The 13,645-nt window shown below is 37.5% G+C and overlaps 4 protein-coding genes across 4 annotated transcripts in view; 2 read left to right on the forward strand and 2 right to left on the reverse strand.

The window, feature by feature from the left end:
* Nucleotides 1-2,756: 2,756 nt before the first annotated feature.
* On the forward strand, nucleotides 2,757-5,255 carry LOC106294749. The gene is made up of 3 exons (XM_013730389.1): nucleotides 2,757-2,891; nucleotides 3,417-4,535; nucleotides 4,614-5,255. The coding sequence occupies exons 2-3, from the start codon at nucleotides 3,429-3,431 to the stop codon at nucleotides 5,109-5,111; spliced, it is 1,605 nt and encodes a 534-aa protein (XP_013585843.1). The 5' UTR covers nucleotides 2,757-2,891; nucleotides 3,417-3,428; the 3' UTR covers nucleotides 5,112-5,255.
* Nucleotides 5,256-5,302: 47 nt separating this feature from the next.
* On the reverse strand, nucleotides 5,303-8,853 carry LOC106294748 (T-complex protein 1 subunit theta). The gene is made up of 13 exons (XM_013730388.1): nucleotides 8,617-8,853; nucleotides 7,679-7,941; nucleotides 7,463-7,609; nucleotides 7,224-7,385; nucleotides 7,078-7,155; nucleotides 6,875-7,008; nucleotides 6,728-6,800; nucleotides 6,578-6,655; nucleotides 6,367-6,489; nucleotides 6,189-6,283; nucleotides 5,899-6,108; nucleotides 5,753-5,810; nucleotides 5,303-5,535 (listed from the first exon to the last, which is right to left on the reverse strand). The coding sequence occupies exons 1-13, from the start codon at nucleotides 8,750-8,752 to the stop codon at nucleotides 5,458-5,460; spliced, it is 1,635 nt and encodes a 544-aa protein (XP_013585842.1). The 5' UTR covers nucleotides 8,753-8,853; the 3' UTR covers nucleotides 5,303-5,457.
* A 346-nt stretch (nucleotides 8,854-9,199) lies between these two features.
* On the reverse strand, nucleotides 9,200-11,788 carry LOC106294750 (YTH domain-containing protein 1). The gene is made up of 7 exons (XM_013730390.1): nucleotides 11,536-11,788; nucleotides 11,134-11,204; nucleotides 10,675-10,899; nucleotides 10,059-10,565; nucleotides 9,764-9,976; nucleotides 9,554-9,691; nucleotides 9,200-9,469 (listed from the first exon to the last, which is right to left on the reverse strand). The coding sequence occupies exons 1-7, from the start codon at nucleotides 11,573-11,575 to the stop codon at nucleotides 9,434-9,436; spliced, it is 1,230 nt and encodes a 409-aa protein (XP_013585844.1). The 5' UTR covers nucleotides 11,576-11,788; the 3' UTR covers nucleotides 9,200-9,433.
* Nucleotides 11,789-12,341: 553 nt separating this feature from the next.
* Nucleotides 12,342-13,645, forward strand: part of LOC106294747 (casein kinase I isoform delta-like) — an 8,812-nt gene continuing 7,508 nt past the window's right edge. The window contains exons 1-3 of the mRNA XM_013730387.1: nucleotides 12,342-12,627; nucleotides 12,859-13,265; nucleotides 13,406-13,472. Coding sequence (XP_013585841.1) covers nucleotides 12,894-13,265; nucleotides 13,406-13,472 — 439 coding nt within the window. The 5' untranslated portion in view covers nucleotides 12,342-12,627; nucleotides 12,859-12,893. The remainder of the gene's footprint in view (nucleotides 12,628-12,858; nucleotides 13,266-13,405; nucleotides 13,473-13,645) is intronic.

Consider the following 13,645-nt stretch of genomic DNA (forward strand, 5'->3'; position numbering starts at 1 on the left):
AGAAGGTAGAACTAACCACTTGTGCGTGCGCAATCTTATACCAAAGAAAGACTGATTGAAATTATTATAAATTATATAACATAATAGGTTAGTGGAAATTGTGAGAAATTATTAAAATATGGATGATTAATGATTATTAGTTAGTGAATGATACTTGTTAATAAAAGAGCCAAGTAATTAAGTGGCACAACTATTACATTTGGTTGTTCTATTATTTGTTATCCATATGTAAACGAGACGGATCCATGTGGAAAGAAAGAAAGTCAGCTGACACACTTTAAAAGATTTAGCTCTCATGGTTTATTCACTTAATTAACATCCATTTTTATTTCTTTTTTATTTGGATTTTAAATTTCGTTTAATTTATGACCGATGTTTAAAATAATCATAGATTCGCAACTGTCTCTATATTTTAAATTCTAAAGTTTAACCACAATTCTTCATCTCAATTTCGACTTCATATAGTTTTTTTATTTCAAACTCTCTCAAATCATTATTTTGATTTTGGACTCTTTCACTCTCGTCGTTTTCCTCAATTTGACATCTATTTTAGCTTCATTTTTGCCTTTTTAATTAATCTATGAATCTAAAGTGAAAATCTAAACAAAAAAGTACACAAATGCAAGCAAAATGTAGATTAAAAAAAAGTACTTGAAAAAATCCCTTGTAGCTGCTTCTGTGGCTATGTTTCCCTCTTATTCCGATATCAGAGGAAAATCTATCTATTCCCAAAACTGGGTGACGTGAACACTGGGTATCACACAATATTGTTGGTGGGTCACGGCATTGACAAATTTGGACGCTACTTTTGGGAGTTCCAGGACAGTTATGGTAAGAAATAGGAGGACGGATCCTGTGTAGACGCGAACTCTGTTGAGCCTTAGGGTGGTGAATCGGCTGAGCAGAGATCCGTTCATGCGCTGGTGAGCCTGTGAGTTTCTGAACAGCGTCTCTGAAATCGTTCTTGCTGATGTTGTAAACAGGAGGCTGATGCGGGTGGAGATTCCCGTGGTTAATTGGCGGGTGAGGCAGCGGGGGGGGGGGGGGGGGGGGGGGGGGGGGGAGGGATATGAGATATATCAGAGTTGCCAAAGGATGTGGGCTTGTGAGGGAGTTTGTGGAGTTCAAGTTTCGTCTCCCTATAAGCCAACCATAAGAAGCAGTTTAGTAAGCTGAAATCTAGAAGAAAGTCTGTTTTTGGTATTCGAACCTCTTCGTCTTTCTTCGTATTGAACATGTCATTATATTTTGTTTCCACTGAACATTTTGCCAACCCGATGTAGATTAAAATCAAAATCAAATGGCTTTCCTTTTTTAGTTTCTTGAGTCAAACAAGCTATTGTACCAGAGACAAGTGAACGAAGCCGAATGGTTTTAGTCTTACAACATGATTACTCAACTCATACAAAATGAAGCTAACTACAATAAAAACTCTATAAATTAATAATAGTGAGACTAGGAGAATTTATTAATTTATAGAATTATTAATTTTTAAAAATGTATTTTTAGACTTTATCTTTAAACAAAAAAAAATTAGTGTAGAAAATGAAAAGAATATTTATTTCATGATATTATATATTGGTTAGAGTTAACAAATTTGATTTTTAACTATGTTTATTAGAGTATTAATATAGCGTATGCATGATGAATACATATTATATAATAAAAATTCACTTTATATCTAATTCAATAAAACTAAAATTAAAACTAGAGATGGAATTTATTTTTAAGAAAAATATAAAGAAAAAAATTGTATATGTTTATATAAAATTTATATGTATGGTAATTATTAATTTATGATTTTAACGGGACTATATATTTGTCTATGAGTTTTCTAAATATTATTATCTTATTATTTTATCGAATAGTGTCATATTTTACACTGGACCCAACTTGAGACCGGATAAATTTATTAATTTATAGAGTTTATTAATTTATCGAGTAGTAATTTATAGAATTATTAAACTAAAAGTTACAAGACTATAATTCAACTTTAATAGTTACAAGTTTAAAGTTTTTTCATTTATTTTATTTTCCCATTTCTTTTTTGCCAACAAGTTTTAATTTTTTACCAATTTTTTGCTTGGGAAATTATTTATCTTAGTTAAAATCTTATTGCCTAATTAAACCAGACAATGTATTTGGACCAAAAATTAGGGAATGAACTAAGGAAATATAAATCATTTGATTGTAATAATTTATGAAATTAATGCAAATTGACCAACATTTCCATAGAAGTATTGAAAATTCATCTGGACAATACCCCCATAAAGTAGGAAATCCAATTAAAACGTGATTTTATTAGAATAAATATTTTCCAAAAAAGATCATTGTGAAAACATACTTTTTAGAAAATAACTCTAAGAACCCACAACCTTACAGGACTACACAAAAACCACCTAAAACAAACGGTTAACTTTATCAATCCCCATAATCTTTACATTTGGGTTAAAATCTCCAAAGTAACACACTTTTTAAATTAATTAGTTTCAACTGTTTGATAAACTTCCAGTATCAATTAAAATCATTCAATTAACCTACTAATAACCACCTATTCATTTAAATAAATCAAAATAACAGACCATTTTTAAGTAATTGACGATTTGACGTTAATGAAATTTAAACCAATCGCATAGGATTAGAATGATAATTTGAAAATATTGGCACCATTTAAGTAAAAAACAGAAAAATAAAGGGGTAAATTTGGTTAAGACCCAAAAATTACGGAGAGTTACCATAAACCCGCCCATCTCACCAAACTCTCAACGTTCAAAAAAAAGTTGAATCCTTTTTCTTCGCGTCGCATCGTAAAGAACTAAGAAGAGAAGAAAGAGCCTTCTCTCTTGTGGAATCTAAAGACTTTGAAGTTCCTCGGTTTCAATCATACACTGGTACGCTTCGTTCTTCGCTACTCCTCAACTTTTACTTTTGCAGCAATACGAAACTCTGTTCATACCATTTCTTGTCGATTAGCGTTACTGATTCTCTTCTTCTATTCGTTTATACACGTTTCTGATTCGAACCCAGAAGACCCTTTTCGTGAATTGATCGCTACGAATCGATATCATTTCCTTTCGATGATATTCATGTTCACAGATCAAGATGTATCAAATAGTATAAAGATTGAACCTTTAAGACTTTTAAGTAATGGGTTTACTCAAACATCAACAGAAATTCAAAATTCATCAGTAAAATGATAATTTTGACCGGTTTAGCAAAGAAAGTCGATTACTTTTTTTTGGGGAATTGATTATTGGTTTATTGGAGATTTTGTTTTCTTTATAAGGATATGGTTTAGACTCATTGATTGTTAGGGTAAACGAATCTTATCTTATATTCAAATGATTGTATATCTCTTAAGGAAAATGTCACATAAGATGTCTTCTTGTTGACTTCGTTGTGGCTTTTGTTTTCAGGAGGAATAAGAAATGGGGAGAAACCTCGGTTCAGCGTTTAGACAAGAGCTGGCTAACCTCGACAAAGATCCAGACACTAACAAGACTGCAATGAGCAACTTGAGAACCATTGTGAAAGACTTGAACCCAAAAGTGATACATGTTTTTGTTGCTCAAGTCTCTGAAACCAAAGAGATTGGTTCTGAGTCCGGTGGCTACACAGTTTCTCTCTTTGAAGACCTTGCTCGTGCTCACGGAGTTAAACTCGCTCCACACGTGGACACCATCATGCCGGTTATCATAAGGACGTTGACCTCCTGCGAGGACTCCTTAGGCGTTCAACAGGCTTGCTCAAAGGCGGTGGCTGCTATGGCTAGATACGGGGTTGATCCTGCAACACCGGAAGATAAGAAGAGGAACGTGATTCATTCTCTTTGCAAGCCTCTCTCTGAGTCTCTTTTGGATACGCAGCATCAGCAGCATCTCGCTTTGGGGTCTGCTCTCTGCTTGAAGTCGCTTGTGGATTGTGATAGCTGGCGGTTTGCGTCTAGTGAAGTGGTTAACAGTGTTTGTCAAAGCTTGGCTGTTGCTCTTGAAGCCACTTCTAGTGAGGCCAAGTCTCATATGGCGCTTGTCATAGCGCTTGCTAAGCACAATCCTTTTATTGTCGAGGCGTATGCTAGGCTCTTGGTGAAGTCTGGTCTGAGGATTCTGGAGTTAGGTGTTGTTGAGGGGGATTCTCAGAAACGGCTTTTGGCTGTGCAGATGCTTAACTTTCTGATGAAGTATCTGAATCCAAAGAGTATTTGCTCTGAGCTAGAGCTTATATTCAAAGAGATGGAGAAACATCTGAAAGATGAGATGTATTTTGTTAGAGTGGCGGCTTATGAGACCATGAGTACAGCAGAGAGATTGATAGGAGAGTCAGCAGAACCAATGTTCAATGCAGAATCAATCAAGTCTACACCAGGCTTGAGAGCACATAGTGGGAGTTATGTTAATGAACAAGAAGAGGAAGATGTTTTGTTTAACGGTATAGCCAGTGGAAGAACTGGTGTCTCAGGCTCTCCTTTGGTGTATTATGCTGACTATAACCGAGAGACCGGTTCTGTGCTCCAGAGTCCAAGAGATGGAAGCCAAGTAAGAAATGTCTAATGCTATCTCTCTTGTGTGTTCATTCTTAAAGAAGTTTTATTAATCTGCTGCTTTGGTTTTTAGATTCAGTTTCCTGGCGTTGAAGATTATGACATGGAGTCAGTTATGTTCCATCAGAGGAACAGAAGCTCTGAGTTTAATGAGTCTGTGTGCTCTTGGACCAACCGCTCAAGAAGCTCAAGAGGAAAGCCAAAGAAGAGACAATCATCAGGAGACGTCTGTTCACAGCATCACAGGCACGGTTTCGCACAAGATCCATTCACTGAGCTAGTGGAGAACAGACAACGGTACACTGAAAGCTATTCGTCATCATCAATATATGATACATCTGGTAGTACTACTAATACTCCAACTGAATATATCTGTGAGAAACCGAAGTCAGATTTGGATTCTGAGGCCAAAGTTATGACAGGAGAGACTGAAACAGTCTCGAGAAAGGGAAGGGGCAAGCGTGTGTTGAGATGGGGATTGAGTTTCTTCTCTGTTGTAGTTGCAGGGTTTGCTATGTGGGTGCATCTGAATGATGATATGATGATGCCTCCTCACCTTGTTCCTACCTGAAGTCTAAGGGATGAACATAAAAAGCAGCTTAGAACTTAGAGCTTAGGTTCAATTTGTACGTTCTCTTGTGTTCTTTTGTTAACTGTGTGGAGGATCGATCTTGTTCAAATACTCGTTTGTTTTTTTCTAATCAAAAGTTTGTCACATTTCTTCTAAAATCTGATACAATTGAGTCACTGACTAATATAAAAAGAACCAAATGACAAAACATTGAGTTGGTGGTGAGTGTACACAAGATCACAAATCTCAAACTAAGACAATAGCCAAAAATTTTCCTGAATTAAAAACGAAAAAATGTTACAGAAGAAACAGTTTCACTAAGAGGGTTTTTCTTTTGTTATAGAACTTAGTCTTCCTCTGCGCCTGCACCTGCGGCTGCTGCTAAGTCTCTCCTTGGTCCACCTGCTTGTTTCGCCATTATAATCTGCACATTTTTACATACACCAGACAAGAATATATAGGCTTTAGACTACTCAGTCAGGAGTGATGCAATCGAAAATAAATTTTCAATCTAACGGTATAGAGGCTACGTTTATATGTAAAGCCATATTGCATCATGTCAAACATCCAATGACATAACTAACATGAGAGACTAGTTGGTTTGTTCACTAGAATATCAAATGAGGTCGGTTTGTGCATACCTGGTCTACGCGAAGCACCGTGCATGCAGCATCAGAAGCATACTTAAGAGCAAATAACCTGAACCGAGAGACACCTTGTGCCTTAGTCACAGAGAAAATGAAACAGTAATGAAAAAATATACTTTCTACAGGATGATGAAACTTACTTGGTTGCAAAAAGATCCCACACTTTAGTCTCTGAGACATCTTTACAAGCACCTTCCTCCAAGTCAATGCCTAGCTTTGTGTTTCCAGACCCGTGTCCAGTGTACAGAGAAGCAATGATTTCCATCGCATCGAGGCCAGCGTTGTCAGCAAGGGTTTGGGGTACAAACTGGAAGCTCTCTGCGTATTTGAGGATAGCATGACTGTGCAACCTAAACAGTCACAATAAAAACCAAAGTTTTTTTACAATGATAATAATATAATCAGAGGCTTAAGTAAAAAGAAAGTTAACCCTGTTTCTGCATTGGCGTATTCCTTCAACCTCTGAGCCAGTTCTATTTCGGTAGCTGCAGCCCCGGGAACGATACGGCTGTCCCTGCACATGGCCTGAGAAGAAGAAGAATACAAAGTTACAAAAAAATATATTTTAGAACAATGGAAAAATAGACATGGAACAAATAAAGATTTACCATGTATGTATTGACTCCATCGTCAACAGCTCTTTCAAGGTCGTCCAAAATACTATCTGTGCTTCCACGCAAAACCACTGCGGAGATTGAGTTACCACCTTGCTCATTTCTTGCAATAGTGACCTAAAGACATCATTGCATACTCTGGTCAATGAAAGGCAAATATAAATTAACCAAAAAGAAACTGATTTCAAAAAGGAGTACTACTTACTGTCACACCACCAATCTCCTCCACTGCTATGGAATCAACGTATCCCAAATCATCAGGACTTGGTCGGCTTAGTTTCAACTGTTCGATAATCATCAACGTATTAATTAAAATTACCATAAATCATATAGAATGTGAATGAGAAACACTTACATGAGCAACAGCCCCAGCTGTGCGGCAGAAACGCCTCAGTTCAAACTTTGAGCTGATTTTCAAAACCATTATCCTGCCAAAAAAAGTTCTTATTAGTATATTATAATCAGCTAAAATGATTAAGAAGATATTAGAGTCAACGCATACTTGTAACGCTCACAAAAATGTAATGCCATCTCTCCAACTGATCCCCCACTAACAATCACTTTGGCTCCTGATTCAGCTACAGCTTTAATCAGCTCCTCAACTTTAGCTTCCTCTGTCTTTGCATAGTTCTCTAGCTAGAAACCAAAGAAACAGATGTTAAAAATACAAGAAACCATATTAGTAATGAAAAAAAAAAAACTAACCTGCTCAGCACTATGGATCAACACAGTTCCTTTTGTCTCTGTTGCATTAGTATCAACTCCCCCAGCAAACACCGCAACCTGAAGAAAGTATAACAAAAAGTGTTTAGGAGACATTCAATCATAAGCACAAAAGAAAGTGATCTCACCTTTGCCTTCTCCATTCGTTTGATGCTACCCACAGCGTCACTTTTCAAGACCATTCCACGGACTATGCAAGAGTTGTGCAACCCTCCTCCCAATAGCTTGGCAACACGGACGTTATCTACATTGAAGTTTGTTGGATTTTTTGGGCAGACTTGAATGCAAGCCTGTTAAAAAAAAAAAAAAAAACAAGTAAATCTCCCTGAGGAACTGTGAGCATAATCAAAAGTTCAATAACACTCACATCAGCAACGAGAGAGCATATAATCTCTTCTTGACCAAACTGCTTGCTAGCAACAGCAGCTCTCATCCTAAACACCACTTCATCTTTGTTACGCACATCCATTGTCTCAGAACCACTCTCAACCAGTTGCTCCAAAATCTCAACAGTCTGAATATAGTAAACCAATAGCATTAGTCACCACCATCACTTACACAACAAAATTTAAATTTCACCAACCTTAGTGATTGCTTTGTTATATCCAGTAATGATATCACTTGGATGCAGTCCCGCCCTGATAAGCGCTCCAGCATTTTGCAGAAGCTCACCAGCAAAGGAGATTGTCAGATTGGCTCCGTCTCCGATCTCTTCTTGCTGAGCCTTGGCAGCTAAGACAAGGATCTTCGCGGCAGGGTGCTGAATCTCCAGCTCATTCACAATGGTACCAGCGTCGTTTGTGACGAAGAGCTTGTCTAAATGGTTTATAACCATCTTGTTCATCCCTGAAACATCAAAAAAAAAAAAACAAAGACAGACTTCAGATTCCAACATAATACATCAGATTCCGACATAACTGAAACAAGTGCTGTTTAACACTAAAGATCCTACTTAGAACAGTTGAAGACATTCAGATTCCGACAGAACTGAAACAAGTGTTGTTTACTTGTTTTACACTAAAGATCCCGAAACATTGCGAAAATGAAACAGAGAAGACATCAGATTCGAGAGAAATGAGACAGAAGACATTCAGATTCCGACAGAACTGAAAACAAGTGTTGTTTTACACTAAGGATCCAGAAACATTACGAAAATGAAACAGAGAAGACATCAGATTCCGACAGAACTGAAACAAGTGTTGTTTATACACTAAAGATCCCGCAACATTACGAAAATGAAACAGAGAAGACATCGGATTCCGACAGAAATGAGACAGAAGACATTCAGATTCCGACAGAACTGAAACAAGTGTTGGTTATACACTAAAGATCCCGCAACATTACGAAAATGAAACAGAGAAGACATCGGATTCCGACAGAAATGAGACAGAAGACATTCAGATTCCGACAGAACTGAAAACAAGTGTTGTTTTAACACTAGAGATCCTACTCAGAACAGTTAAACAAAAACGCTGTAATGGAATCATTTCAATCGAGAGTACTAGATCCAAGAAAGGTTACCATTGGGGCCGAGAGAAGTGCGGGTGATGGTAGAGAGCTCTTTGCAAGCTTCGATGTTTTTTATGACGGCCTCGTCTAGACCAGAGAGATGTCTGTAACCATCCTTGAGCATCGACTGGATTCCATAAGGCTGCATCGTAATCTACGGTGACGATCTGTACGCCTACTAGCTCTTGCCGTCACTGTTGTTATAGTTTGCTACTGTTTAAGGGAGGAGAGAACGCTTTGGCTCTTGTGTGTGAGAGTAACCTATTTTGAAATACTTTTTTTGTACTCTTAAACGTCGTCGTTTCGCAGCTTCTACGGCGGTTCTGCCACGTTTTAGCCAATTGGGTGTCGATGTAACAATCTTTAATTTTTAGGGATGAAACTAGATTTACACAAAAGTCTAGGGACTGAGATAGAAATTTAATTGGGGACAAAGATTCTTCGTAGCGGTTAGCCGGTTAGACTCAGAAACGCCGTCATTTAGAAAGTTCATGTAGGCATCTAGTATATTTACATTGAAGATTGTAAAAATATTAGTAAATCATTCTTTGTTACTGGTTAGAACTTTGGTTTCTCTAACTAAAAACAGATTAAATAAACACAAAGAATCTTATCAATGCTCTGATATGAACTCTAGAGAAGAGCAAATCATGAGTTGAGTTTGGTTTTTATCATATGGTGCGTCCTTTATACAAGGAACAAAACACAATGTAACAAGTTTTGAAAAGCATAGAAGCTATATTAAGGTTCTCAGGAATCCATAGACCGAGAAACACAATCCAAACTAAGTTCTTTAATTAAAAAGTCATCATCTTTTCTCTCATCTATTTCAGTGGATCGTTTCTACAGAAGCTACATCAAGGACCTGTATAAAGAAAACAAATCAGAATCCACAACCACATGTTGAAAGGTTTTAAGATGAAGCAAAGGTTTAAAAGAAGTGTGTAACCTGTTTCTTTTGCTTGATCTTCTTATCTCTGATCATCTTTTGTCTGGTCTCATAAAACTTGAAGTCATCAAGTATACATGTCTTGCTCATATACTCCTTGAATATCTTTATGATTTTGGCTCCATCTTCCACATTCACCTGCAACCAAACCATGACCGTTACAGTTTTTAAAAATGGTCTAACAAGGGTTTAAGGGAAGTTCAACAAAACCTCTTGAGTGTCTCTGCTGTTAGTAACGGGCTTGTTCTCGTTATTAGCAATCGTTACGTGCCTCAAGAAACTGTTCGGTACGTCTTTGATGATACGCCACTTCACAGGGAAGCAACCAATCCATTTATCTTGTTGCCAATACTCCACCGTCTTGTTGAAATCAACAGGACCTGTCATCTCCGCAACACCAACGAACTGCCCACTTGCATTCACCTGCAAAGATTAAAAAAAAAACAATCAAACAGAGAATCCACGAGAAACACATTAGCATGAATGAACTCTCCTCGTTACTAACCGAGAAGAGGAGATAAACAGGACAACAACTCTCTTGGGCTTCGTAATACGCAGCGTTCAACTTCTTGTTGCCAGTTGGTGTGCTGGACCACACGCCATGCTTGATACTGTTGTGGACATCGTCTTCGCTGTATGACTTGATCACAAAGAACTTCTCTTTGGTGAATGTTTCAGGGAAGTTCTCTCCGTTGTAGCGATGGAGATCTACTGCCATTGGAGCGTCTTGCTTCGTTGTAGAGCTGAGACCTTCACTGCTTCTTGGTCCTCTACAAAGCTCGTTAAGCCTATCTGCTTTCTCTTCGCTGTAGCCACGTCCGTAGTTGAAGCTTCTGGACTTTCTATAGCCATCAACAGGATACCAATCTCTCCCGAGCTTCCAAGAGTCATAACCAAACGTTCCATAAGCATGACCAGAGTCGATTACGTTACCGTAAAGTCCATACAGTCCTTGGTTTGAATACAAATGATCATTATATCCAAACTGGTCAAAACTTGAATTGTGTGGATCCTGCAAGTAAGAAAGAGCATTGCTTAGAAGAGAACAAAACATACATTCTACATCCATAGAAATAGAGATTGAGAGATTTGTAAGGTGTGATGAAACAGAAACAACATACCATCATGAGATGTGAAAAGGTATTTGAATTGTTGTTGTGGCCATAACCAAAACTCTGATCCTGGTAGCCACCAGAAGGATAGTAACCCCACGGGTATGAACCAAACGGGTCTCCGCCATTTATCACGTTTCCAACATTAAGATTAGGCTTTCTTTCGCTTCCATGAGAAGATGGAGCAGTATATGCACCACAAGGTACATGTCCATAGTGTTGCTGAAGAGAACCCTTCACACAGAACACAGTCAGGTCAGTGAACAACAAAAAAAATGTATATATTTTTTTATTGCATTAAATCAGCATCCCAACCTCCGCATAACAGTTTAGTATATATTTTCTTATTGCATTAAATCAGCATCCCAACCTCTGCATAACAGTTTAGTATATAAGATCCTAATCCCCAACACATAGTTTGAGATCTAAGACTTTCAATCCCCAAAACAGTAGCAAGCGAGCAAGTACCTTATAATGGTTCCTAGGGGCTTCACTTGCATCTGAACCTAAAGACAACTCCTGGAACCAATCTGATGTTTCTGCACCGATCATTAGATACAAGAGCCAAGTCAGTATTTCAAATAACAAAAATCTCAAAATCCAATTCCTAACAAAGACAAATACTGATGAAATTCATCATAAAAGGAGCAAAAAAAAAACATATATTTTCTTTTATCATCAGTGGACACCAATCAATCCAAAAAGACAACCTATGAAAGGTGCTGATGACAATACAATCCCCATCATCAAATCAATAGTTCCAAACAAACAATCCAATGATACGAAATCAATAGCTAAGACAAGTTCTATGATGACTTCCAATACCAAAAAAAAAAAAAAAAGTTGTCTTTGAGTGAAAAATGAACATACCCAGAGGGAAGCTATCAGAAGAAGAGGAGGCCCCAGCCATTTCGAGAGTATCAACAAAACAAAAAGGCAAAAGCTTTAAAGCAGTAAAACCCTAGAGAAACGGTCTGAGAGCTAACGGGACATGAAGTAAAACGCAACCTCGAAAAACCCAGAGAGCCTTGTGGAGTAGTGGGTTTAGAAATAAAGTTCACTTCTGTTTGATTCTTCGTCTTTCTTCTTAATCATAAGGCGACAAAATGCAAACCAAATCAAACCAAACAAGATAAGGCTCTTTCTCTCCTTAATGGGCAATTTTTTCCTCGCACTAGATTTTGAAACCGACGTTGATTTGCCTTTTTTTTGTTAAGAGGTCCTTTTGTAAAAAAATTAAAAAAAAAAAAACAAACTAAAGAGCAAAGCAATAAAAGGATTTGCTAATTTGCCACTAAACTTATTAGTACATATGAATTATGATTTTTTTACTTTAAAACACTACATACAAACTTATGTATGTCCCTCATGTTTTTTTGCTTAATAAGAGTAATTATCATGGATTTCATTTTTGTTTAAGCATGCATTGATCTTGATGATGTTTGTAACATATACGTACACACAGTTTACAACTGTAAGCAATATTGAGATTGTGGTGTGATTTTGTTAGAAGGATGTATTGTATATCATCACTTGTATTATGCTCATTGCTAAAGAAGTTGTATTGTTTTTTGGTTAAGGAAGTCAAAAATGGGCTCAAGCCGGTTAAGGAACCCGGTTAAGGCTCCTCATGTAGTTACCGTATTTTAAAACCAAAAATTCACCAATCGTCTTCTTCTTCTTCATTATTAACAGCCCCTAACTAAATCTAGCGGCAAGGCAACCACCACTCTCTCTCTACCTGTCTCACTTCACAACAGCTCAGAAGTTTTCTTTCTCACATTCAAAATCGCCACTCCAGGATTTGACAAGGAAGCTAATCGGTTTCTCTTTTTTTTTTTTCTGGAACTCGATGAGGAGAGGAGAGATCTGAAAGTTCTTGTTTTGTTTGTTCTGGATCGATCATCTTCCACTCTCTTCATCGTCCGATCGTCTTTGATTAAATTTAGAATCGATCCTCTGGTAAGTAGACCTTTGGCATCTTTGATTCGATTCCTATGGAGCTTATTTTTAAGATACTGATGAATCATTATTTACAGCTAGCTTCTCCTCGAATCTATGTTAAGTTTTGTGTATATGTCTGTGGATACACGAGAATCAATTCGATTTTGTGTTGGTCCATCTTTTTGTTTGTAGATTGTAACATCTGATAAACTGTTTATTTACACAACTCTTCTTTTTTTTATATGACAGGAAAAAAAAAAGATTTTTTTGTATATTTTACATAAATGCGAGAGTTAAGAAGTGGAGCTAGGAGATCGAGACGCATTGAAGATCATCAGCCTAACCCTCAGCTAGTTGAAAACATCCTACTTCCTCCTCCTCCTCAGACACGGAGAAGAGGTGGTGGTGGTGGTGGTAGAGGAAGAGGGAATGCTGCTTTAGCTAAAGGCGCGGTGCCTCCTAGACCAACAACTGCTGCCGGTAGGGGGAGGGGTATCAGGTATACAGACTTAGAGCCTGAGCCTTGTGAGGTTCTTCCAGCTGCCTTAAATCGAGTTGGAGGGGCAGCTGATAAGGATCTTGCTACGGAAGGCGGTAGTCCAGAGAAAATAGCAGGCATGGAAGATGATTCCACCATGGGTCCTGTCCCTGAAAGTGTAACTTCTGTTAACCTTATGACATCATATTTTTTTTGTTCACCTTCATTCATCATCTTGGAACTCTTTAGATCTTTTGTTGGTGTGTGGTTTGGGAGCTAAGCTATTTAATTTACTGACTTCATTTTTTTTTGGTATAGGTACAAGTTGGAAACTCTCCTGTTTATAAGACGGAGAGGAAACTCGGTAAGGGTGGCTTTGGTCAAGTTTGTAAAGAAACACGTTTTTTGAATGGTAGGTACAACAATAAGTTGTATCAAGAAGGTGTTTGTTGATTAATTCAACAACACATTTCTTTTGTGTTCTTTTGGTAGGTGCAACAAGAAGTTTCACCAACTCCCCATAATCTCCTATAAATAACCACACAAGGAGAAGAAGAA

Source organism: Brassica oleracea, chromosome C5, assembly GCF_000695525.1.
Source record: "Brassica oleracea var. oleracea cultivar TO1000 chromosome C5, BOL, whole genome shotgun sequence".
NCBI lineage: Eukaryota > Viridiplantae > Streptophyta > Magnoliopsida > Brassicales > Brassicaceae > Brassica > Brassica oleracea.